Raw genomic sequence first — 19,606 nt, 5'->3', positions numbered from 1 at the left:
GTGTGAATTCCGTGATTTCTGTGTTTTCTACCATTCACTTTGCGGCCATATGATGATGTCATTATTGCAGTCTCGTCGTGGCCTAAAGGATAAGATTATGCACCGGTGTTCGAATCCCGCTGATAAGTACCAATTTTTCTAATGAAATACGTACTTAACAAATGTTCACGATTTACTTCCACGGTGAAGGATTAACATCGTGTAGTAAAAATCAAACCCGCAAATTTATAATTTGCGTTATTACTGATGGTAGGACCTCTTGTGAGTTCGCACGGGTAGGTACTACTACCTCGCCTATTTCTGCCGTGAATCAGTAATGTGTTTCGCTTTTAAGGGCGGAGTAGCCGTTCTATTGAAAATAGCAGTAAACCACCAATACATATTTCATTAGAAAAATCGGTACCTGCCTTCCGGGATCCGAACGCCGACACAGTCGCATCACTCAAGACGAATACACAGGGCCTGTTGTCCTTTATGCCACGACGACTTCATAACAATTTTAATTCTCTTGTCTCTTGTTCGCTTACAAGTTTGTTAAAGCAGCTTTTGATAAGTCAAATTCACTGTTCTAATTTAAACGTTGAACTAGGCAAACGGATTTACGCACCAGCATGACAGAGTAAATGAACTCGAGTAGGCAGAATAAAAGTTAAGGAACATTCCTTAGAAACGAAATTACTCTTAAAACTTTTCATCGTGCCCGAAACTTTTTTAATATGAACTTTAATGATTAATTTTTTACAAGGCTCCGATTGTGAATTGTTATGGAGATCGGCTTCAATGAGAGGCCAGAAAATAGTTGTCGTAAAAATTTAAATTAGAAAAGTTTTTCGTAACTTTTAATACGGTACATAGAGTGGACGTCGCGGCTTGTTATCGACTTATTACGGAATCCCATCCCTATGGGGTCTTTACCATAGCACTAATGCGTGAAACATAAGACACATGATCGAAGATTCAATTGGTCTACAACATCCCTGTACAACGTCAATGCAGAACGGTAGTATAACTAAAACTTCCATTAAAACAATTTATGTTCGCTCGTCGTGCTAATTTAAAAATTTCCTTAATAAAAAGTAAGAAAATAATAAAAATAGCGTCACTAGTCGAGTGTTGAAACTGGAAAAAGCGAAATAAAATAATATTGTCGAGCGGCGCTTGTCAGTGGTGCCTCCTCGGGCTGTAGTTATGAAACCGCAGAGATACAAGGAACCGAAATGATTGCATGGTCCAAGAATAAGCGAAATGGTTCGATTTTTTATTTAATATTTTAAAGTATTCTCTACAAACTAGGTTACGAGAAATAATCATTTTAATGTATTATTAGAAAGTTCAGTTCAATTAAATTACTTAGTGGATAAAAAGGCAGAACGCTGATACGACGCGTGGCATTTTTTCTCCATATTTTCAGAAGTTTAGCTTCTGTCTCTATGAAACGTTAGCTACATTTAGTCATGACTAAAATATAAAATAATCACAATTTTCTTTGTAAAACATAATAAAGTTCAGAATTTGAGAACGTTTATGGACGGGTACTCCCATCAGGAACGAAGCTCATTACTCTTTTTGACGCTACGCATATCATCATCTCACGATTATTTCACCGTGATACGAGTATATGCAAATACTTAAAACAATTCAAACGGAAAACAACGCACGAACGCTCTTTTCAAGTTGAAGTCGATTTTAAATTTCGTTACTATTATGAGATCGATACTTTAATTAATAATAATTATTTAAAGAAAACTTTTATTTATAGTTAAGCCTAATCAAAGGCTTCACGTGATAATCTGTACGAGTTAGCCCCTACCTCAGGTCGCGATAAAGAAGTTCGTTCTAATGATGGACGAATGAATATACACTCTACTGCTCAAATGAGGCTGAGACGCATTTTCAATACTAGAAACGAGGGAAATACTTAAAAAATCGATAAGTAAAACAAAACAAATGAAAATCGATTCAAGCAATTTGTCATATCGACGACCGGCAGAAACTTATTATTGGCAAATCATCTTTAGTCTGTTACTTGTACCACAAAAATACGGTTCAACATTCGACAAACGATACTCCAAGTTCCGAAACTCCTCCTCTTTGTTTGTCGTTAAAAACAGTGGACCAGACAAAAATATACCTACAACAGATTCTATACTAAATAGAAAAACTGCTCTTTTATATTTTTGACTTCATAATGTACAAAATACGTAACTCATCTTTGTCTAACCTTTCAAACACTTATTTGACATTGTCTCAAACATTATGTAGCTAGTATCTATACAAATAAATAAAATTGGAGTGTCTGTTTTTATTAATATAATAAGCACTTTTTACTAAATGCGTAAGTATGTATACCACAGTACATAATATACAAAACTACATTTTTATTTTCGTCCGTCTGTCACGACACTTTCAGTGATAGGTAGCTGATGATATAAGGATTAACTTAGACTTTTTAGACTAGATTCGCCCCGCGGCATCACCCGCGGTACGACAATAACCGGGGGGGGGTAACATCGCGGGACTCGGCTGTCAATAACAATAAAATTTAACGTTTCCGAAGCGCAGCTAGTCGCTAGTCTTAAGTAAAAACAAAACCAAAATAAACAAATAATATTTGTTTATGAAACAGAGATGTTACTTCAGAATGAATATTAAAGTGAATTACGAACCTCCATGGCATTACCGCTCCGCATGATGGCGCAACATCGTTACAATTAGTCTGAGATACCTGAAATGAAACATGGGTTTTTAGAAAAAGTGTTTTTTTTTTACTTGTCAATATTTTTATATTCCTAGAAAACGGTAGCCCCGATACTGATCTATTTATGATCGAACTATTCAAAAAAGAATAGTTCTAGAAAAAAACAGCATAAATAAAAAGCACATAATAAAACTAAAACTACTTTTATGGTTTCATTTCGCATTTCTTATTATTATATTTCAGGCGTTTTCTTTTTTTTTTTATTGCTTGGGACGAGCTCCCAGCCCTCCTGTTGTTAAGTGGTTATTGGAGCCCATAGACATTTACAACGTAAATGCGTCACCCACCTTGAGATATAAGTTCTAAGGTCTCAAGTATAGTTACAACGGCTGCCCCACCCTTCAAACCGAAACGCTTTACTGCTTCACGGTAGAAATAGGCAGGGCGGTGGTACCTACCCGCATGGATTCACAAGAGGTCCTACCACCACGTTTCGAATACCTTACAGTTTTCGTGGTCACGGACGATTAATGTCGTCAAATTAGTTTTAATTGTACCTACGACTGGCAAATGCCGTAAATACCAAAACATCACTAGCTAAGCTCGCCTTTATACAAGTTATTTCAAAATGCTAAAATTATTTTGCCTATGTATTCTCTGTCTACTATAAACATATGAATAAAATAAAATATATATTAAGTTTAACGGTTAAATTTTTATTGAGATCATAGTTTAATATTAAGTGATATAGCAGAGGTTAAAATATCTTTGCCTTTACCGTTGACCGCGGTCACACCTTCTACTTCTCTTGGGATCTGTCGCGGGCCGGCGTTGGGCCAGCAGGAAGAAGAATAGTCTAGTAGGTAGATACGGTAGTCCCGCATACTCCATGCATCATGTTCCACACGAGTATCCCGCCCAGAGGTTCAGTGCTCGGCCATAAAAAAAACATGGCTTTAAAGATGAGCAAAGGAGCCTCAAACATTTTCTATTGAACTTACCGCTGACTTTTGAATACTATAAGTCTAAACTATAAATATAGGCTAGATTGTTTTACCATTCCATACGAAGAACGTGTGTGAGCTTACATCATTACAAATATTTATATTTCGATAAACTCAAATACGATTTTCTCAAACGGAAAATAACGCTCGGCGTCTGATAAATAAACAAAACACAATCCGTCTGATTATCGGGTACTCTGAGCTCTGTTCAGTGGCAGGTAGATTTATCAATACCATAAAATGTCCATAAATTACAAGTTATAAATGTTCCAGGTTTATTACCGGTGAGCCTTTATTTTAATGGAAAAATGACAAACGACCCGTATTCGAGAATCAGCTCGCGTTTTGTGATCGCTCGGGTGTCGTTAATACAATTTTCGGATTTAATCATTTAAAAGTTTTAAAACGAAATTAGTGGAAATTGTTATTATGGAATGCGCGCAGATTTTCCTTTCACTGAGCTTGTGGACGTGAACCCTATCTAGATCCATTTATTGCTTTGTGGTGGAAGCCTAGTTCACGATCGTGGAGATGATAGACAAAATTGCAGATATCACAACATCACTATAGCCACCCATCTTGAAACATTAATTAGTTACCATAACTGTTATACAATATTAAGCAAAGTCAAAATGCAAAGCAAATGAATAACTAATTGTCGGGTTCGATTTATTTCGAAAAATTAAAATTTTCAACTCGATCTATTCTACGGGCCATCGAAAAGTAATAAACGAGAGGAATGCCAAGTAATCGAGATAAAACGTTTTCTATGTTAATGGAAATCGATTCGCGTTAGTGCCAACATACAGAAATAACAGCAGAAACTCCTGGTGCCAATAGTACCGAATTGTTTGATAATTCCAATAAATGGATGAAGTAGTCGTGGTCTAAAGGATAAGACGACCGTTGCATTCGCGTCCAAAGATGCAAGCGTGTTCCTCAGTCAGTAAACACGTCTTTACGGATCCTCCCGATTCATTAACGGTGCTTTTAGGTACCTCAAGCACCGGTCACCGTCATCGCCGAATCCGCCGCTTACGACGAAGGACTCGACGAGTAAATTAACCCATAGACACAGCCCACTGAGTTTCTCGCCGGATCTTCTCAGTGGGTCGCGTTTCCGATCCGGTGGTAGATTCTGCGAAGCACTGCTGTTGCTTGAGCCAGTGTTAGCGTTACTCCCGGTTTGAGCCCCGTGAACTCACCTACACGTTAGGGGGAAGCTGAAATAGCCTCTCAAGACTATCAGCACAGGTAGGAAAAAATGAAAAAAAACAATGCTCGAATCCCGCAGGTAGATACAAATTTTTGTAATGAAACACGTACATAGCAAATGTTCGCGATTGACTTGACTTCCAAGGTGAAGGAATAACATCGTATAATAAAATCGAAGCCCGCAAAATTATTAATACTGACACGCAATGCTGATGGTAGCTCACCTTGTGAGTCCGCATGGGTAGGAGGTACTTATACGTAGGTCTATTACTGCCGTGAAGCAGTAATGCGTTTCGCTTTGAAAGGTAAGGCAGCGATTGTGCTATAAAAACTGAGGCTTTGGAACTCATGTCTCTAAGTGGGTGGCGGGATTTACGCTGTAAATGTGTATGGGTGTCCGTGACCACTTAACAGAAGGGGCGACGTAAGCTCGTACACCCAACTAAGCAATAAAAAAACCCTCCGTAATACTGTAAAATGTGCTTCTTTTTCAAATAATTAAAATTAAATTAATACATATTTAATATATTCAGCGGTGAGAGCTTCTCCTGAGCTATAGGTGTTGGAAAACATGCAAAAAATCCCAATGCGAAGAATCCCAGACCATGAACAATGAACACCTTTCGCAAATATATTTAATTTGGCCACGAAGAGTGAATGACCACAAGATTAATCATTCTTACAACTAATAATGTTTTCAATGAATCTATACAAATATAAAATGAATTGCTTGCTGTTCGTTAGTCTCGTTAACACTCGAGAAAGGCTGGACCGATGTGGCTAATTTTGGTCTTGAATTATTTGTGGAAGTCCAGAAAAGGTTTAAAAGGTAGATAAATATGAAAATGCTCGGAATTAAATAAGAATAACAATTTTGTTTTTCCTTTGATGTGTCCCCCGTCGGACGGATTCCTTTTGTCTGTTTGAAGTTTATTTTATACAAAAGTTTAGGTATTGTATTTATCGATTGAGGCACTACGAAGTCTGCCGGGTCAGCTAGTTTAACATAAATAACAAGTCTTTGTTAAACCATGAAGTTTTACAATACTGGCATTTGAAACGTAATTTATATAGGGCTAGCAATAAACTCTAAATTCAAATAAATTTTATTTTCATAATCTGAAATTCTATATATCGAGGGTTGAAAAGCTATTTGGTTTAAGTGACATTTAGTTTAATACGCGACATTTATCTTTGTAATTAAAGGTGCGTTTTATTTGGTATTAGCATCAACAGTTCGATGTTTTTTTATTGAACTTCAATTAAGTTTACTCCGTTCAAATATCTGGAGAAGTTTTTTTGTTTTTTGTTATGATATTTTTTTCAAACTTTAAGCTTTTAATGGCTCACCTGTAAAAGTGCAAAAATGTCGCTTAAACCAACTAGCCTTTCATGTCCTGACTTATACAAAACGTGACTTAAAAGGCGACTGCATAGTTTGTAGGTTTTAATGCAAATTTTATAATACCTACTTCATCTGCTACGTCATGTGCTAAAAACATAGGACGATTATATAACTAAAACTGAATAGAGCAAGAGAGAGAGAGAGAGAGAGAGAGAGAGAGAGAGAGAGAAAGAGAGAGAGAAGAGAGAAAATACACTTTAATGCACACGAAAACACAATTCACATTCAAAAACAGCCAAAAGCAGCAATATGTACAATAGGCGGTCTTATCGCTAAAAGTTATCTATTCCAGACAACCGTTTAATTTATAGAAATTTTAGAACATATAAAAAACTAGCGACCCACCCTCGCTTCGCTTCGGTAACTGTAATTTATTATTGATTTCTCCACTATTTAATGGATGTAATTATACATATAAATCTCCCTTTTCAATCACTCTATAAAAAAACCGTATCAAAATCCGTTGCGTAGTTTTAAAGATTTAAGCATACATAGGGATATAGGGACAGAGAGAGCGACTTTGTTTTATACTATGTAGTGATATAGCAGATATGTTGCGGTGTACTATTGACAATACATTATTATAGAAAATATATCATCATCATCATCATCATCATCTCAGCCTGTCTGCTGTCCACTGCTGAACATAGGCCTCTCCAACTGATGTCCAGTGCGGCCGGTCCGTTGCCACCTGCATCCAACGTGACCCAGCAATTTTCACCAGGTCGTCGGTCCATCTGGTAGGTGGCCGTCCCACACTGCGTTTGCCAGTACGTGGTCTCTACTCGAGGATCTTTCTGCCCCATCGGCCGTCCGATCTTCGCGCTATTTGACCAGACCACTGCCACTTCAGCTTGCTAATCCTATGGGCTATGTCAACAACTTTGGTTCTTCTACGGATCTCCTCATTTCTGATTCGATCTCGTAGAAAAATACCAAGCATAGCCCTCTCCATAGAAAATATATACATACAATAAATAGATATATACCGTTACCGCAACCGATGATTCAAAGAATTTACGTACAAAATAATAAACATGAAACAGCCTCAATTATTAACTGTACCTCACAAAGCAGTCTCCAAGCAGTTACGGTTGAACTGGATTATATTTAAACAATTCGTTATAAAAATTCTGTTTCGTATAATTTAGCCGGCAGCTGAGACCGGTCTCTGTTAATTGACGCAATTGAAAAGTTAAAACCCTGCGTTTCACGCTCACCTTTTTAAATATTTACTTTAGCACCCAATTAGTGCCGTTAGGAGACTTTTTTCTTTTACAATCCGGCTGGTAGCACACTTGGTTATGTACCAGTGATTTTAATATGTATCAAGAAAAATCTAAAATTAACATTATTATTTATGGTCATTATTATTAGGGAGTCCAACACTCATATAAATATTATCCCATCCATTAAGTACATGTATTTTCTACATGGATACCGAGTTTCAAGTCAATGGGATGCATGGTTCAGTAGTTATAACGGAACATCCGTAAAAACCACTGTAGATTTATATATTAGTATAAACAGATATAGATTATAATATAAACCATAAAGCATCTAAATAGTTTTCATTAAAATAGATAATGAGCTTTGATTTATAGACATGTTTTCGCTCTAACTTAATTGTTGTTAGTAAAAGTATGCGCTCCAGAAAAATACTATGACGAACGCGCTTGGATAGAAAATAAATCGTAAATTTTCCATGCAAACAGAAGTGTCGATTATGGCGATGGACCGACCAGATCAAGTCGGCAGTTGGCGGCTGTTTGCATGAGTGTACCAGGCTCACCACAAACCGGGAGGAGTGGCGATTGCTCGTGAGGCGCATAACATCTGCCCACAACAATGATGCTGGATGACGACCACGACCGCTCTGACAAGAGTGTTACGACATACGATACGAACTATGTGATGATTGTAAAAGGCGAAAGATTTTGCAGATAGCCGTCGGAGCCCCGTGGTTCGTCAGGAACGTCGACCTCCATGACGACCTGGACTTAGAGTCCATCAGTAAGTATCTACAGTCGGCGTCGATGCGCCACTTCGATAAAGCGGCACGACGCGAGAACCCTCTCATCGTGGCCGCCGGTAACTACATTCCCGATCCTGCGGAAAGAATGGAAAGCAGTCGACGTCGCCCAAAACACGTCATCTCGGATCCTCCCGATCCACTGACGGTGCTTCTAGGTACTTCAAGCACCGGTCACCGTTCTCGTCGAACCGGTCGCCTGCGACGAAGGGCTCGACGAGTAAATTAACTCTCAGACACAGCCCACTGAGTTTCTCGCCGGATCTTCTCAGTGGGTCGCGTTTCCGATCCGGTGGTAGATTCTGCGAAGCACTGCTCTTGCTAGCGTCCGGTTTGGGCCCCGTGAGCTCACCTACAAACGTTAGGGCGAAGCTGTAATAGCCTCTCAAGGCTATCAGCATAGGTAGGGGGAAAAAAAAGATGATTGTACGAGACGCATAATTTCTCACGCGTCCACTGCATGGAAACTACTAATGCGTATTTTTGCATCATTACGTTTGCCACGAGTGGAAACTCTTCCGCCTTACTGCGCCACAAAGAATTCACAAATTCCAAAGTGTACACCCTCCCTTCAGTCACCGCTCGAATTAATGGGGCCGACTTTGGCCCAAGTTAATAGTAAAGCTAATTTCGTTTATTTTTCACTCCACCTGCAAATTAAACGTTTGAATATTCTCTTAGTTTATGGTTTTTACGATCTTTGAACTGCGCGCGCGTATGCAAACACGCTCCTTGCGGGAAACCGAGAAAAGTGAATTTATTTAAATAATATTCAAGAGTCACATAAAGTTGGAGTGAAATGCTTGAAAAAAAAAACAAAATTAATTTCAACTAAGTGTTTTGCTATGTCATTCTAAACGAGGACCCGAAAAAACATTGTTTCACTAATTACAAATCTGATAAAACAACTTATTACGTGGCCGCTTTCGTTATAAATTGGGCACTTGACACACTTATGAATATTTAAATACGTAAGTACAGCAATCGCATCTAAAGATCTAATTTCTAACTAAATGACTTGTAGTTAAAATGCTCCCAACTAGGTACATGTTCATGTAAATTCGACTAAGAGTACTTACTTTTTCACTTGAAATAAATGTTCTGCTAAGTATCATTTTCTTCGGTTTTTGCCAGTCGTATATATAATTAAAGCTACTTTTACAGCTTAATGTCACAGGTTATTTGTTTTATCATATTATTTCCGACAGTTACAGCTTACGGTTACAAGTTTACAGTTTTCGAGGTCACGGATGACTAAATCACGTGGACACGTCGACATTTGAATATTGTTTTAACTAATCAACTAAATGACTATGAAGCTAAATTTATAATAAAAATAATTTTAGTTGGAAGGGTGGGGCAGCCGTTGTAACTATATTGAGACCTTAGAACTTATATCTCAAGGTGGGTGGCGCACTTACGTTGTAGAGGTCTATGGGCTCCAGTAACCACTTAACACCAAGTGGGCTGTGAGCTCGTCCACCCATCTCAGCAATAAAAAAAATAAAAAAAAAAAAAAACTCTGCTAGAAAGTGATACAGAAGGGTTTTCAGAACCGTCAGCATTGAGGAATACGACGCAAGGAGGAGGAGCGTTTTACTATAAAACTCTTTCCTCTTTAACCTTTTTTTATTGCCCGTGTATGCAGCTGAGCATACGGTCCACCTGATGGTGAGTGGTTACCGTCGTCCATGAACTTCAGTAATGCCAGGGGCAGAGCCAAGCCGCTGCCTACCTAACTAAGTTGCTAACCTAACCTAAGCTATTGTCCACCCAATGCTAAGTGTAAGTCTCTTCATAAGCACTCCATTCGTTTCGGTCCGTTGCCTTTCACATCCAGTCCTTACCAGCTATCTTGACCAGGTCGTCGGTCCACCTCATTAGTTGTCTGTTCATGTTACGACAAGGGGTCCACTCCAGTACTTTCGTGCCCCTTCAATTAATCTACCGAATAAAACTAAAGCAATATAATTGTCTCACCAATAGGAAGTTGAAACTCTCTGAATTTTACACACTACTTTCGTGCCCCTTCAATTAATCTACCGAATAAAACTAAAGCAATATAATTTTCTCACCAATAGGAAGTTGAAACTCTCTGAATTTTACATACTACTTTCGTGCCCCTTCAATTAATCTACCGAATAAAACTAAAGCAATATAATTTTCTCACCAATACGAAGTTGAAACTCTCTGAATTTTACACACTACTTTCGTGCCCCTTCAATTAATCTACCGAATAAAACTGAAGCAATATAATTTACTCACCAATTGGACGTTGAAACTCTCTGTATTTTACACACTACTTTCGTGCCCCATCAATTAATCTATCGAATAAAGTAATATAATTTCCTCACCAATTTAAAGGTGAAACACTGAAGGTAAAAATTTATATGATTGTGATCTTCCTAGTAAAGTGCACTGACTTCAAAGCAGAGGGCCATAATTAAGAACACGTTACCTTATCAGGAAATTTAGCGTCCATAATTAACGAGGGTCGATTATCGCATAATTACTCCTTCCAATATTCGTCGAGTACGTTGACATAAAAGCGATTTTATGTAATAACACGGTTTCGTTTGGGGTCCTATTCTGGTTTGCACGCGATAGCGACGCCCAGCACTCTGGCTAAAGTGCGTGCTTATTACACAGGAATAGGTGCGGAGAAGACTACACTATAGTCATAATAATGAAACCGCTCACGCAACGAGTCGTATTCCCAACGAAAACTTTCAGCTATATTTATGGCTCAATAATATTCGGTTTGAATTCTGTACAAGAGGAAACAATTCACAGGCCTATAATTTTACTGTTTTTCATTATTATTTTCCTTTATATTATCGCATTAACAAAACGATAATGCTGTATCAAAGAAGATAATTTCAAAGTTCAATAAACAGAGCAATAATCAGGACCGAATTTAAACTTAATACCGCTCCTGGGCACCGAAAGAAAATCCGTCCTAATACTGGAATTTTACTTAAACTTATAGTTTTCTGTTTTTCCAAATTAAAATAACGAATTTATTACAAAAACTTTATTACGTGTTATATATTCCAAGACCATAAATAAATATTCGTTTTCTTACTAACAATTATAAATTTGGCACTAAGGGCGACTCATAAAACTATATTAATTTAAAAAAAACCTAATTAAATTTCTTTAATTCCAGAAAATAGAAAAGGCGATTATTGTTTTAAATCTCCAAGGAAACAAATTGATTAAATCATTTTGATTATTAATTTTTACCAAAAGTCCCAAAATATTATTTTTCACAAATAATGGATGAATTGAATTTCTCGAATTATCAATTAAACAGAAAATTATAAATTAATAGAATTAATTAAATAATTGAGCAATCTTGATAAGACAAAAAAATGTTTTTTACCTCTAAAAAATTTACCGCCCTGTGCACTTGACCCAAGTGTAAATCTACCTCTGGCAACAATAGCAGGCTTAGTGGCGGGTGGTGGAATCACATGAAGATGCACTTACATTGTATTTATGAGACTACGTTACACAATATTACATTTTTCTCTGAAAAACAAGCAAATTTTATTTCACTAATCCAGGCCAATAAAGAGATCGTGATATCGCTTATGCGACGATAATAACCAAATTCGATCTTAATACGCGATTTAATGGTGGGCATTATGATTTAAATTGCTCTATTTTCTGTTGATAATGCGAAGAGCCATCATAAACACAACAGGCATTTCGTTCGTGATCGATGTTAAGTACATAATTTTTACTGTCATTCAATTGTTTTTCGATCGATTTGGTTCTGAGAACGAGCTGTGTTACTAGAAAATTCGACGCTAGTGGACGCGGTGATTCACTCGTCGGCCCTTGGGATACCTTCATTTACGTGGTCACTACACAACTCATTTGGATTTCATCAAAAGCATAGTTAAGCTTCACTAATCAGCGAAAAGAGCTTTTAAACAAACATTTGTAACGCTTTTGACAAATATGTGAAATTCGAGATTTTGACACTATCTACATGTGTATTTTTCTGTGGTTTTGGTTATAACGCAGTTTTTATATTTATTGAAAGCTAATTTGATGTAAAATTAGAAAGCTACAAAAACCCAAATAAAATCTTGTAACTGCATAAATTTCAAAATAAAACATTTCAAGTTTCTCTTTACCGTTTATTGCTTCAGATATTGCTAACCAAATAAAATGGATGCCAAGATGAATGGAACTGAAATATAAAGTAAGCAGTGATAGGCAACTCGCGGTGGCAATAAAATATATATCTATCTATTTAGATGGTTAAAAATATCCTGGAATAAACTAACAACTTATCTAACAACTTAAAATTAAAGAGGAGATCTAACCCTTTCGGACCTTTGTAGTTATTTCAAGGTACAAAGAAGGGTGTGAAACTTCATTCAGCCGTAAATATCCTCCCTACCACGCGTTCTATTCGGTTTCGTATCCAATTGTTCCTTTGAGCGGAACTGTTCGTCGGCCCATTTAAACAAGTGCACTCCAAGCCGATATACCAATATCAGTTTATTATTAGCGCGAGTTGTGAAATCAAACCCGCAAAATTATAATTTGCGTAATTACTGGTGATAGGACTTCTTGTGAATCCGCACGGGTAGGTACCACCGCCCTGCCTATTTCTGTGGTGAAGCAGTAATGCATTTCGGTTTGACGGTATGGGGCAGCTGCTGTAACTATTCCGAGACCTTATAACTCATATCTCATGTGGTGGTGGTATTTACATTGTAGATGTCTACGGGCTCCAGTAAACACTTAACACCAGGTGGACTGTGAGCTCTTCCATCAATCAGAGAAATAAATATATAAATAAATTAACTTCAGCAGTCTTCTTCATAGGAATAGTTGCAAGAAGTTACAACTTTTCAGTGACTTCAGATTATTAAGGCTGTATGTCTACAATGGTGGCCATCACTTCCCATTGTCATCAAAAGCGACATTAGGATTCATCAGAGAATGAGCTGCTACATTTCCTGGCATTACACCACATTACATCAATCACCGACCGGCATTAGTGTAATGTTAGTTCTCACTTTTGATACTACCGTCCTACTGAAGCACTCATGAAGTGATCCGAAGCATTCATGAAGGCTCATCATTCTTAAATACTTATAACATTTAATTAAAAGTCGTTCGTGACCACGAAAATTGTAATGTATTCGAAAGGTCGGAAATAATTTAATTACCATAAAAATGCAAGATTAAAAGCAAAAACTAGCACGAACTATGCTTACGATTCTCGAACACCAAAGAAAATGCCTCGTCCCATAATATCATTTTATAGTAATGAGAATACATAGTAGGGCCTAGTAATTCTCGGGGCGTTGTAGCAAACGAGTGTATATAATTAGGGCATTGCCGTTGCGGCCAGAGCTTAGCCATTTACCGGCCGCAGAAATAGATGTGCCACCTCGGACTATTACGAGATTCATAGTTCTGTATTGGAAATAAATCTGCATTTTTGTTTTTTTTTTGTTCAGGAAACTACAGAGTTGTTTCAGGCTTTCCAATGCAGTCGTGGTGGTGTAATATAGGCCTCTATAAGTAGGTACAATTTCTGTCACGAAGCAGTTAAGCGTTTGGGTTTGAAAGATGGGGAAACTTTTATATTGTAAAACTGAGACTTAGGACTTGTATCTCAAGATGAGTTATGTCTCAAGACATTTACGTTGTTAATATCTATCTCCCGTAACCCCTTAACACCAGGTTGGCCGTGAGCTAATTCACCGGTCCAGGTAATAAATAAAAAAAATTACATTCTATTAACATTAACGCTTATAGAAAAATAAACAATAGTTTGATATATGTTTAAGTAATATCACCTTCACACTACACCTGCCAAGCTTCATCTCTGCACTCCCCTAAGGTAGACTGTTAGAGAATGCCTATGGCATTAAGTCCGCCTTTATACTTTCTAGTATAAGAAGTTATAAATAAATATAGACATCGTGACTTTGCGTTGACCTATGATAGTACTAGACAACGATTAGGCAGCTACTGAAAGCCATAAATATTAAATAATATACCGGCCCAGTTTTAAAAACTAATGCCGAAACGTAAAATAAATGCAATCATTGAACAGTACGCAATTATTGCATTAACCATGCCGCTATATTTATAGCTTTACAATATGCGGGTGTTAATGACATAATACGAATAATCTCTAAGCTAAGAGAAACTTTAAGCTACTACTGTATCAAAACATCGCTTTCACTAGCTTGGTTTACATCTACATGTGTATAAAATATTGAAAAGTACTTTTCATCAACTTCACGACATGCGGTTAAATTGAAAACTTCCACACGTATCATGCATAAAATAAAATACAATAATTTTTACTACTATGATCTTATCGAGGTAAATAAAATAAATTAATTAGAAAATAAAATTTAGTTTGCTTTCGCTTTGATGTAAATATTTTTTTTCTAATTTATTTATTTACTACTCAAGTAATCCCTTTGTTTCCATCTCAAGTCTGGTAGTAACAGGTGTGATTCACGGTTCAGTTCTGCTTGTTTCTATCGCAAAGTAATCGTGCATTTGTATTAGAAGTGCACAACAGTCGTTATTTTTCAATTTTAAGTCTCAAAGCTACAATCGTTTCTGTGGACTTTGGCAACAACCTAACAACAGCTTCACAATTTCTAGCGCCCAGCAACTCTAGCACACGATAACTTAATAACCGTTGCATCAGATTTATGTATATGTCGGAGAAACCACATTTATCAACACCATCGTCAGACATCATAGGGGCGAATAGGGTAATCGAGCTATGAGAAATATTGAGTGGATCACGTTTGTTGTCTTAGAACAATTTAGAAATCTTCTCTTGACGTTAGCAAACGAAAACAAATGATAGTTCTTAGAACGGAGGCACCGCTCTTCAAGAAGGCTGGTTGATAAGTGTGATGGCGTCTACGCGGTAGGCTCTGTCGTAGCACGAAGTTAACCGAGTTCCGATGATACCGCAATCGTGCTGCCATCTCTCGGGAATCGTGCTGCGTTTCATTTAGCTACTAAACTAATGACCGTCTTCGACATTATAAAACTAAATAAATCAGTAAAACATCGATTTTCTACTAATTAATTGAATCAAATCATTTCGCTCACTAAATTAATTATATTTCATTTTATTTAATCTATTATTATAATATATTTTCATCCGTTGACAATTTGATTGAATTTAAAAGAAATTAATTTATAGATTTCTGTCTTCTCCTGTTGACTTTAGTAATCGCACATACAGATGACGGGTAATCCTCGAAGGGTTGTGATAAATATGCACGAATTTACATACCCTGTCTACTCAGATTTTGGATTTTATGTACCATTATTTTTATTTATTATCTATGTTTTATATACGACAAATCAATACAACTTTGGGACTTTTTGGCGGGAAGGCGAGGAGTGAAGTTGTGTGATTTGTTCTATTTTGTCTATTTAGTGTTTCTTCAGGTTTTAATGTGTAATAACGCTGGTTTATTAACTGTTTCATAACTGAGAAAGTGCACAAATGTAGGAAAATGAAACAAAGCCGCTGGACGTAACTCATCGGGATCCTTAAAAAAATCCACTGAAAAAATCTCATTAAATTACCACCACTTTACTGAGATTATCTTTTATCCCATATCATATCATCTCATCTCATTTCATTTAATTTCATCCTAGTTGATTAATGTCTTAAGTTAATCACCTTCACTTAATTTCCCTCCATATTATAATTTTTCATAAAAATAAGAATATAAATTAAAATAAGACATGACATAAAGGTCTTAGTTACCAGGTCATAAAATCCCTTTAAAAAAAATCACAAGTTCGAATTTTAAAATTCACCACTAGGTTTTCGATTTTTATGGAAGTCGTACGGATCACGATGAAGCGCTCACGATTTTTCTTTTCGTACATTTTAACATAAATGGACAGACGAACTCACGACTGACTGGTTAAACTAATAACAGTTCTTATGCATATTATGAAAAGGTTACTTTTAAAATACAGCTCATGAAACAAACATGCTTCGCAAATATATGAGATTCACACAATACAATTTGAGTAAATTACATCGAATATAATAGCTAGAGAGTCAATAACGTATCCCGAACAAAAGGAGCGATCTCGGTCATCTAATATTCACAATGAAATAACGTTTCTTATCTACTGCCGGCATAATGACGACGTGTTGTTGGTTCTATTTCCGTGGCCACTGCTATCTATCTACGTAATATCATAATAGGTTGGGGAAAAATTTTCTTCGCATTTTTTAAGAAAATTCACAACATCTATTTAACTTCTATATATATAAAAATGAATTGCTGTTCGTTAGTCTCGCTAAAACTCGAGAAATTTGGCTAATTTTGGTCTTGAATTATTTGTGGGAGAAGGTTTAAAAGGTGAATAAATATGAAAATGCTCGGCATTATATAAAAACAAACAATTTTGTTTTTCCTTTGATGTGTCCTCCGTCGGACGGATTCCTTTTGTTTTTTTTGAAGTTTATTTTATACAAAAGTTTAGGTCTTTTATTTATCGATTGAGGCACTACGAAGTCTGCCGGGTCAGCTTGTTTTGTAATATAGTATATTATTTTATTATTATATATTAATATAGTTTTAATGATACCAAAACCAGCCAGATACAAACAGTATAGCCAAAGAGATTTTATTACAAGTTCATACATACTATAATGCGAAAAGACTTTTTCCCCGACCTATTATTATGATATTATAACAGTTGTGCGATTCGTGGCTATGAAAGATTTACTACATTGTATACTGTATACATGGACTGATCCAGTGTAGGACTATAGGCGTAGTAAATTAGGGTATCGTTTGAATCAAGCAGTGTACAGAAAGAGAATGTAATTTCGTTTTGTTTGTAAAATTGTGGTTGTGTCTGGTATTTTTTTCTCTCAATGTGACGTGGCAACCAGCTTGAGGAAATTTTTGAATTTAGTAAGATTTCGAATTAAGGTTATATTGGAATTTAAAGGAATAGTAGGACGAACTCACAGCCCACCTGGTGTTAAATGGTTACTGGAGCCCATATACATCCACAACGTAAATGCGCCACCCACCTTGAGATATGAGTTCTAATGTCTCAGTATAGTTACAACGGCTGCCCCGCCCTACAAACCGAAACGCATTGCTGCTTCACGGTCGAAATAGGCGGGGTGGTAGTACCTACCCGTACGGACTCACAAGAGGTCCTACCTCCAGTAAACCACCTTAAATTTTAAATAAATCAATATCTGGTACGGAATTAAAAAAAAATATTATAAAAACAAATAAAACTCTATATTAAGCGACGTTCAATCCAACTTCGTCCAATAAATAACGTGGAACAATTCTATCTTAAAGTTAAACGAACGAAATTACAAGTAATTCGTAACGTCTAACTCGCTGAAAGTAATTTCCTTTACGGTGGATTGAGTGGGGGAGCCCAAATCAAGTACATGAAATACATAACGATCTTTTATTAACACAATGCTCATAATTCTCGGTGGCACACATCTCTAATACTTACTTACTGGGCGAGCCCATTTGCGGCGGATTTCCTCGGTAAAAGAGAATCGTTAACTGTACGGTGTAATTCATGGGTGATCATATTATTAGGAATCAGAAGTGAGAAATGAATAAAAAAACAATTGCCAGTGGCCTAACCTTATCTTACTTATTTTTAATTAAGTACAAATCACAAATCACGAATCACGTATGAGTATGCCGAGTAGTCCGCGAACGTACCCAGCGCCGGTCAATGCTCAAGTCGCCGAGCCGCGCCAAATACGGTGCTTTTATAGGTTTACTCGGTATAGTGCGTTTAGCTAGTGGGGGTACATTTGACATTTTAGCTAATGGGGGTACATCTAACACTGATTATCGCCAAACGTCCGTACACTCCGAGTGTAACGAGCAAAATGTTCGGAATTATCTAGGTACCCTCCTTATATAAGCTTGCCGAGTATTCGATGACAATGTTTCAGAGGCTCCTTACAATATCATAATTTTAAATTTTAAAATCGAAATGCTAACGACTTTTCTTTGAATTCGTTTTTAAATGAAAGCAGCTGTTTTATAGCTGATGCCGACTTCGATCGATGCTAATAAGCACTAACAGTAGTTAAGAAATATGAACTATGTTTACTCTTGATTAAGATCATTCATAGCAAATATTAAAAAGACAAATATACTTATATATAACACACACACATAACGCAAATTTATGTAATTTTTTTATCTGTTAAGAGATTTATTACTCTTTGAAATATCAGCATTAATAAGAGTATCCAAAATACTTTTCGTTTAATCGAATAGACAAAAATCATACAGTCGGATAATCCAAAAAGTGTACAATTTATAATGATGATATTTTTTGTGTAGGTCACCATTTCTGTAGACATATCTACTGAGAGAAGTTCTAATGTGTCCACACGAAGATGTACTTCTTACCGAACGAGTACATAAAAATCATTTTCGCCTGTCAATTAAGGCACAAGCAAACTCGGAGGGACTCTATCGAGTGCTAAGTTCGCGTGAGCTAAACTTTTACCGCGACTCCTTTTAACACTTCTGTAGCTATTTACATTTTATTGCTCCATCCACAAGCTCGCCAGAGTTGCGAGACCACTTTATTTGTTACGTTTATTTATTTTGTTTCGTCTTTACAAAGTAAACAACTTTGATAACCTCTTATTTGAGTTAAATGGGAAATTTAAACCGAGTCCGAACTTAGCGTTAGTTCCCTGTTTACAATAAACTGAATAAATTTCGTCAAACTTTGAAAGCTTCGATGCTCAATTAAAAATTTAATTTCCGACGTTTTCAAACTTTACATAAACTTACGTAGAAACAAATTAGTTACTTTCATACATTATTAGAATAATATATCGCGCTATATTATATACTAGCGACCCGCCCTCGCTTCGCTTCGGAAACATTAAATTTTATTATTGAATAGCTGAGTCCCGCGATGTTATCCGCGGTTATTGTCGTACCGCGGGCGACGCCGCGGGGCAAAGCTAGTCTAAAAAAAGGAGACTGAGTTACTCCTTGTATCATCAGTTACCTATCAGTGAAAGTCTCGTCAAAATCGGTCCAGCCGTTCCAGAGCTTAACCGGAACAAACTGACAGACAGACAGACAGAGAAAAATTGTAAAAAATGTTATTTTGGTGTATTTATCGTATATATACATTCATATGCATGTAATAAAAAGCGGTTATTTCAATATTACAAACAGACACTCCAA

General features: G+C 36.6%; 1 protein-coding gene and 1 long non-coding RNA gene across 2 annotated transcripts in view; one reads left to right on the top strand and one right to left on the bottom strand.

Moving 5' to 3' along the window:
- The window catches only part of LOC149502829 (uncharacterized), a 510,125-nt gene that overhangs the window by 98,625 nt on the left and 391,894 nt on the right, over window positions 1-19,606 (top strand). The gene's annotated exons all lie outside the window — the stretch shown is intronic.
- The window catches only part of Sol1 (CUB domain-containing protein Sol1), a 320,961-nt gene that overhangs the window by 265,646 nt on the left and 35,709 nt on the right, over window positions 1-19,606 (bottom strand). Inside the window, exon 2 of the mRNA XM_028179067.2 lies at window positions 2,667-2,725. Coding sequence (XP_028034868.2) covers window positions 2,667-2,690 — 24 coding nt within the window. The 5' untranslated portion in view covers window positions 2,691-2,725. The remainder of the gene's footprint in view (window positions 1-2,666; window positions 2,726-19,606) is intronic.

Source organism: Bombyx mandarina, chromosome 06, assembly GCF_030267445.1.
Source record: "Bombyx mandarina strain Sakado chromosome 06, ASM3026744v2".
NCBI lineage: Eukaryota > Metazoa > Arthropoda > Insecta > Lepidoptera > Bombycidae > Bombyx > Bombyx mandarina.
This window is presented reverse-complemented; position numbering and strand designations above follow the sequence as displayed.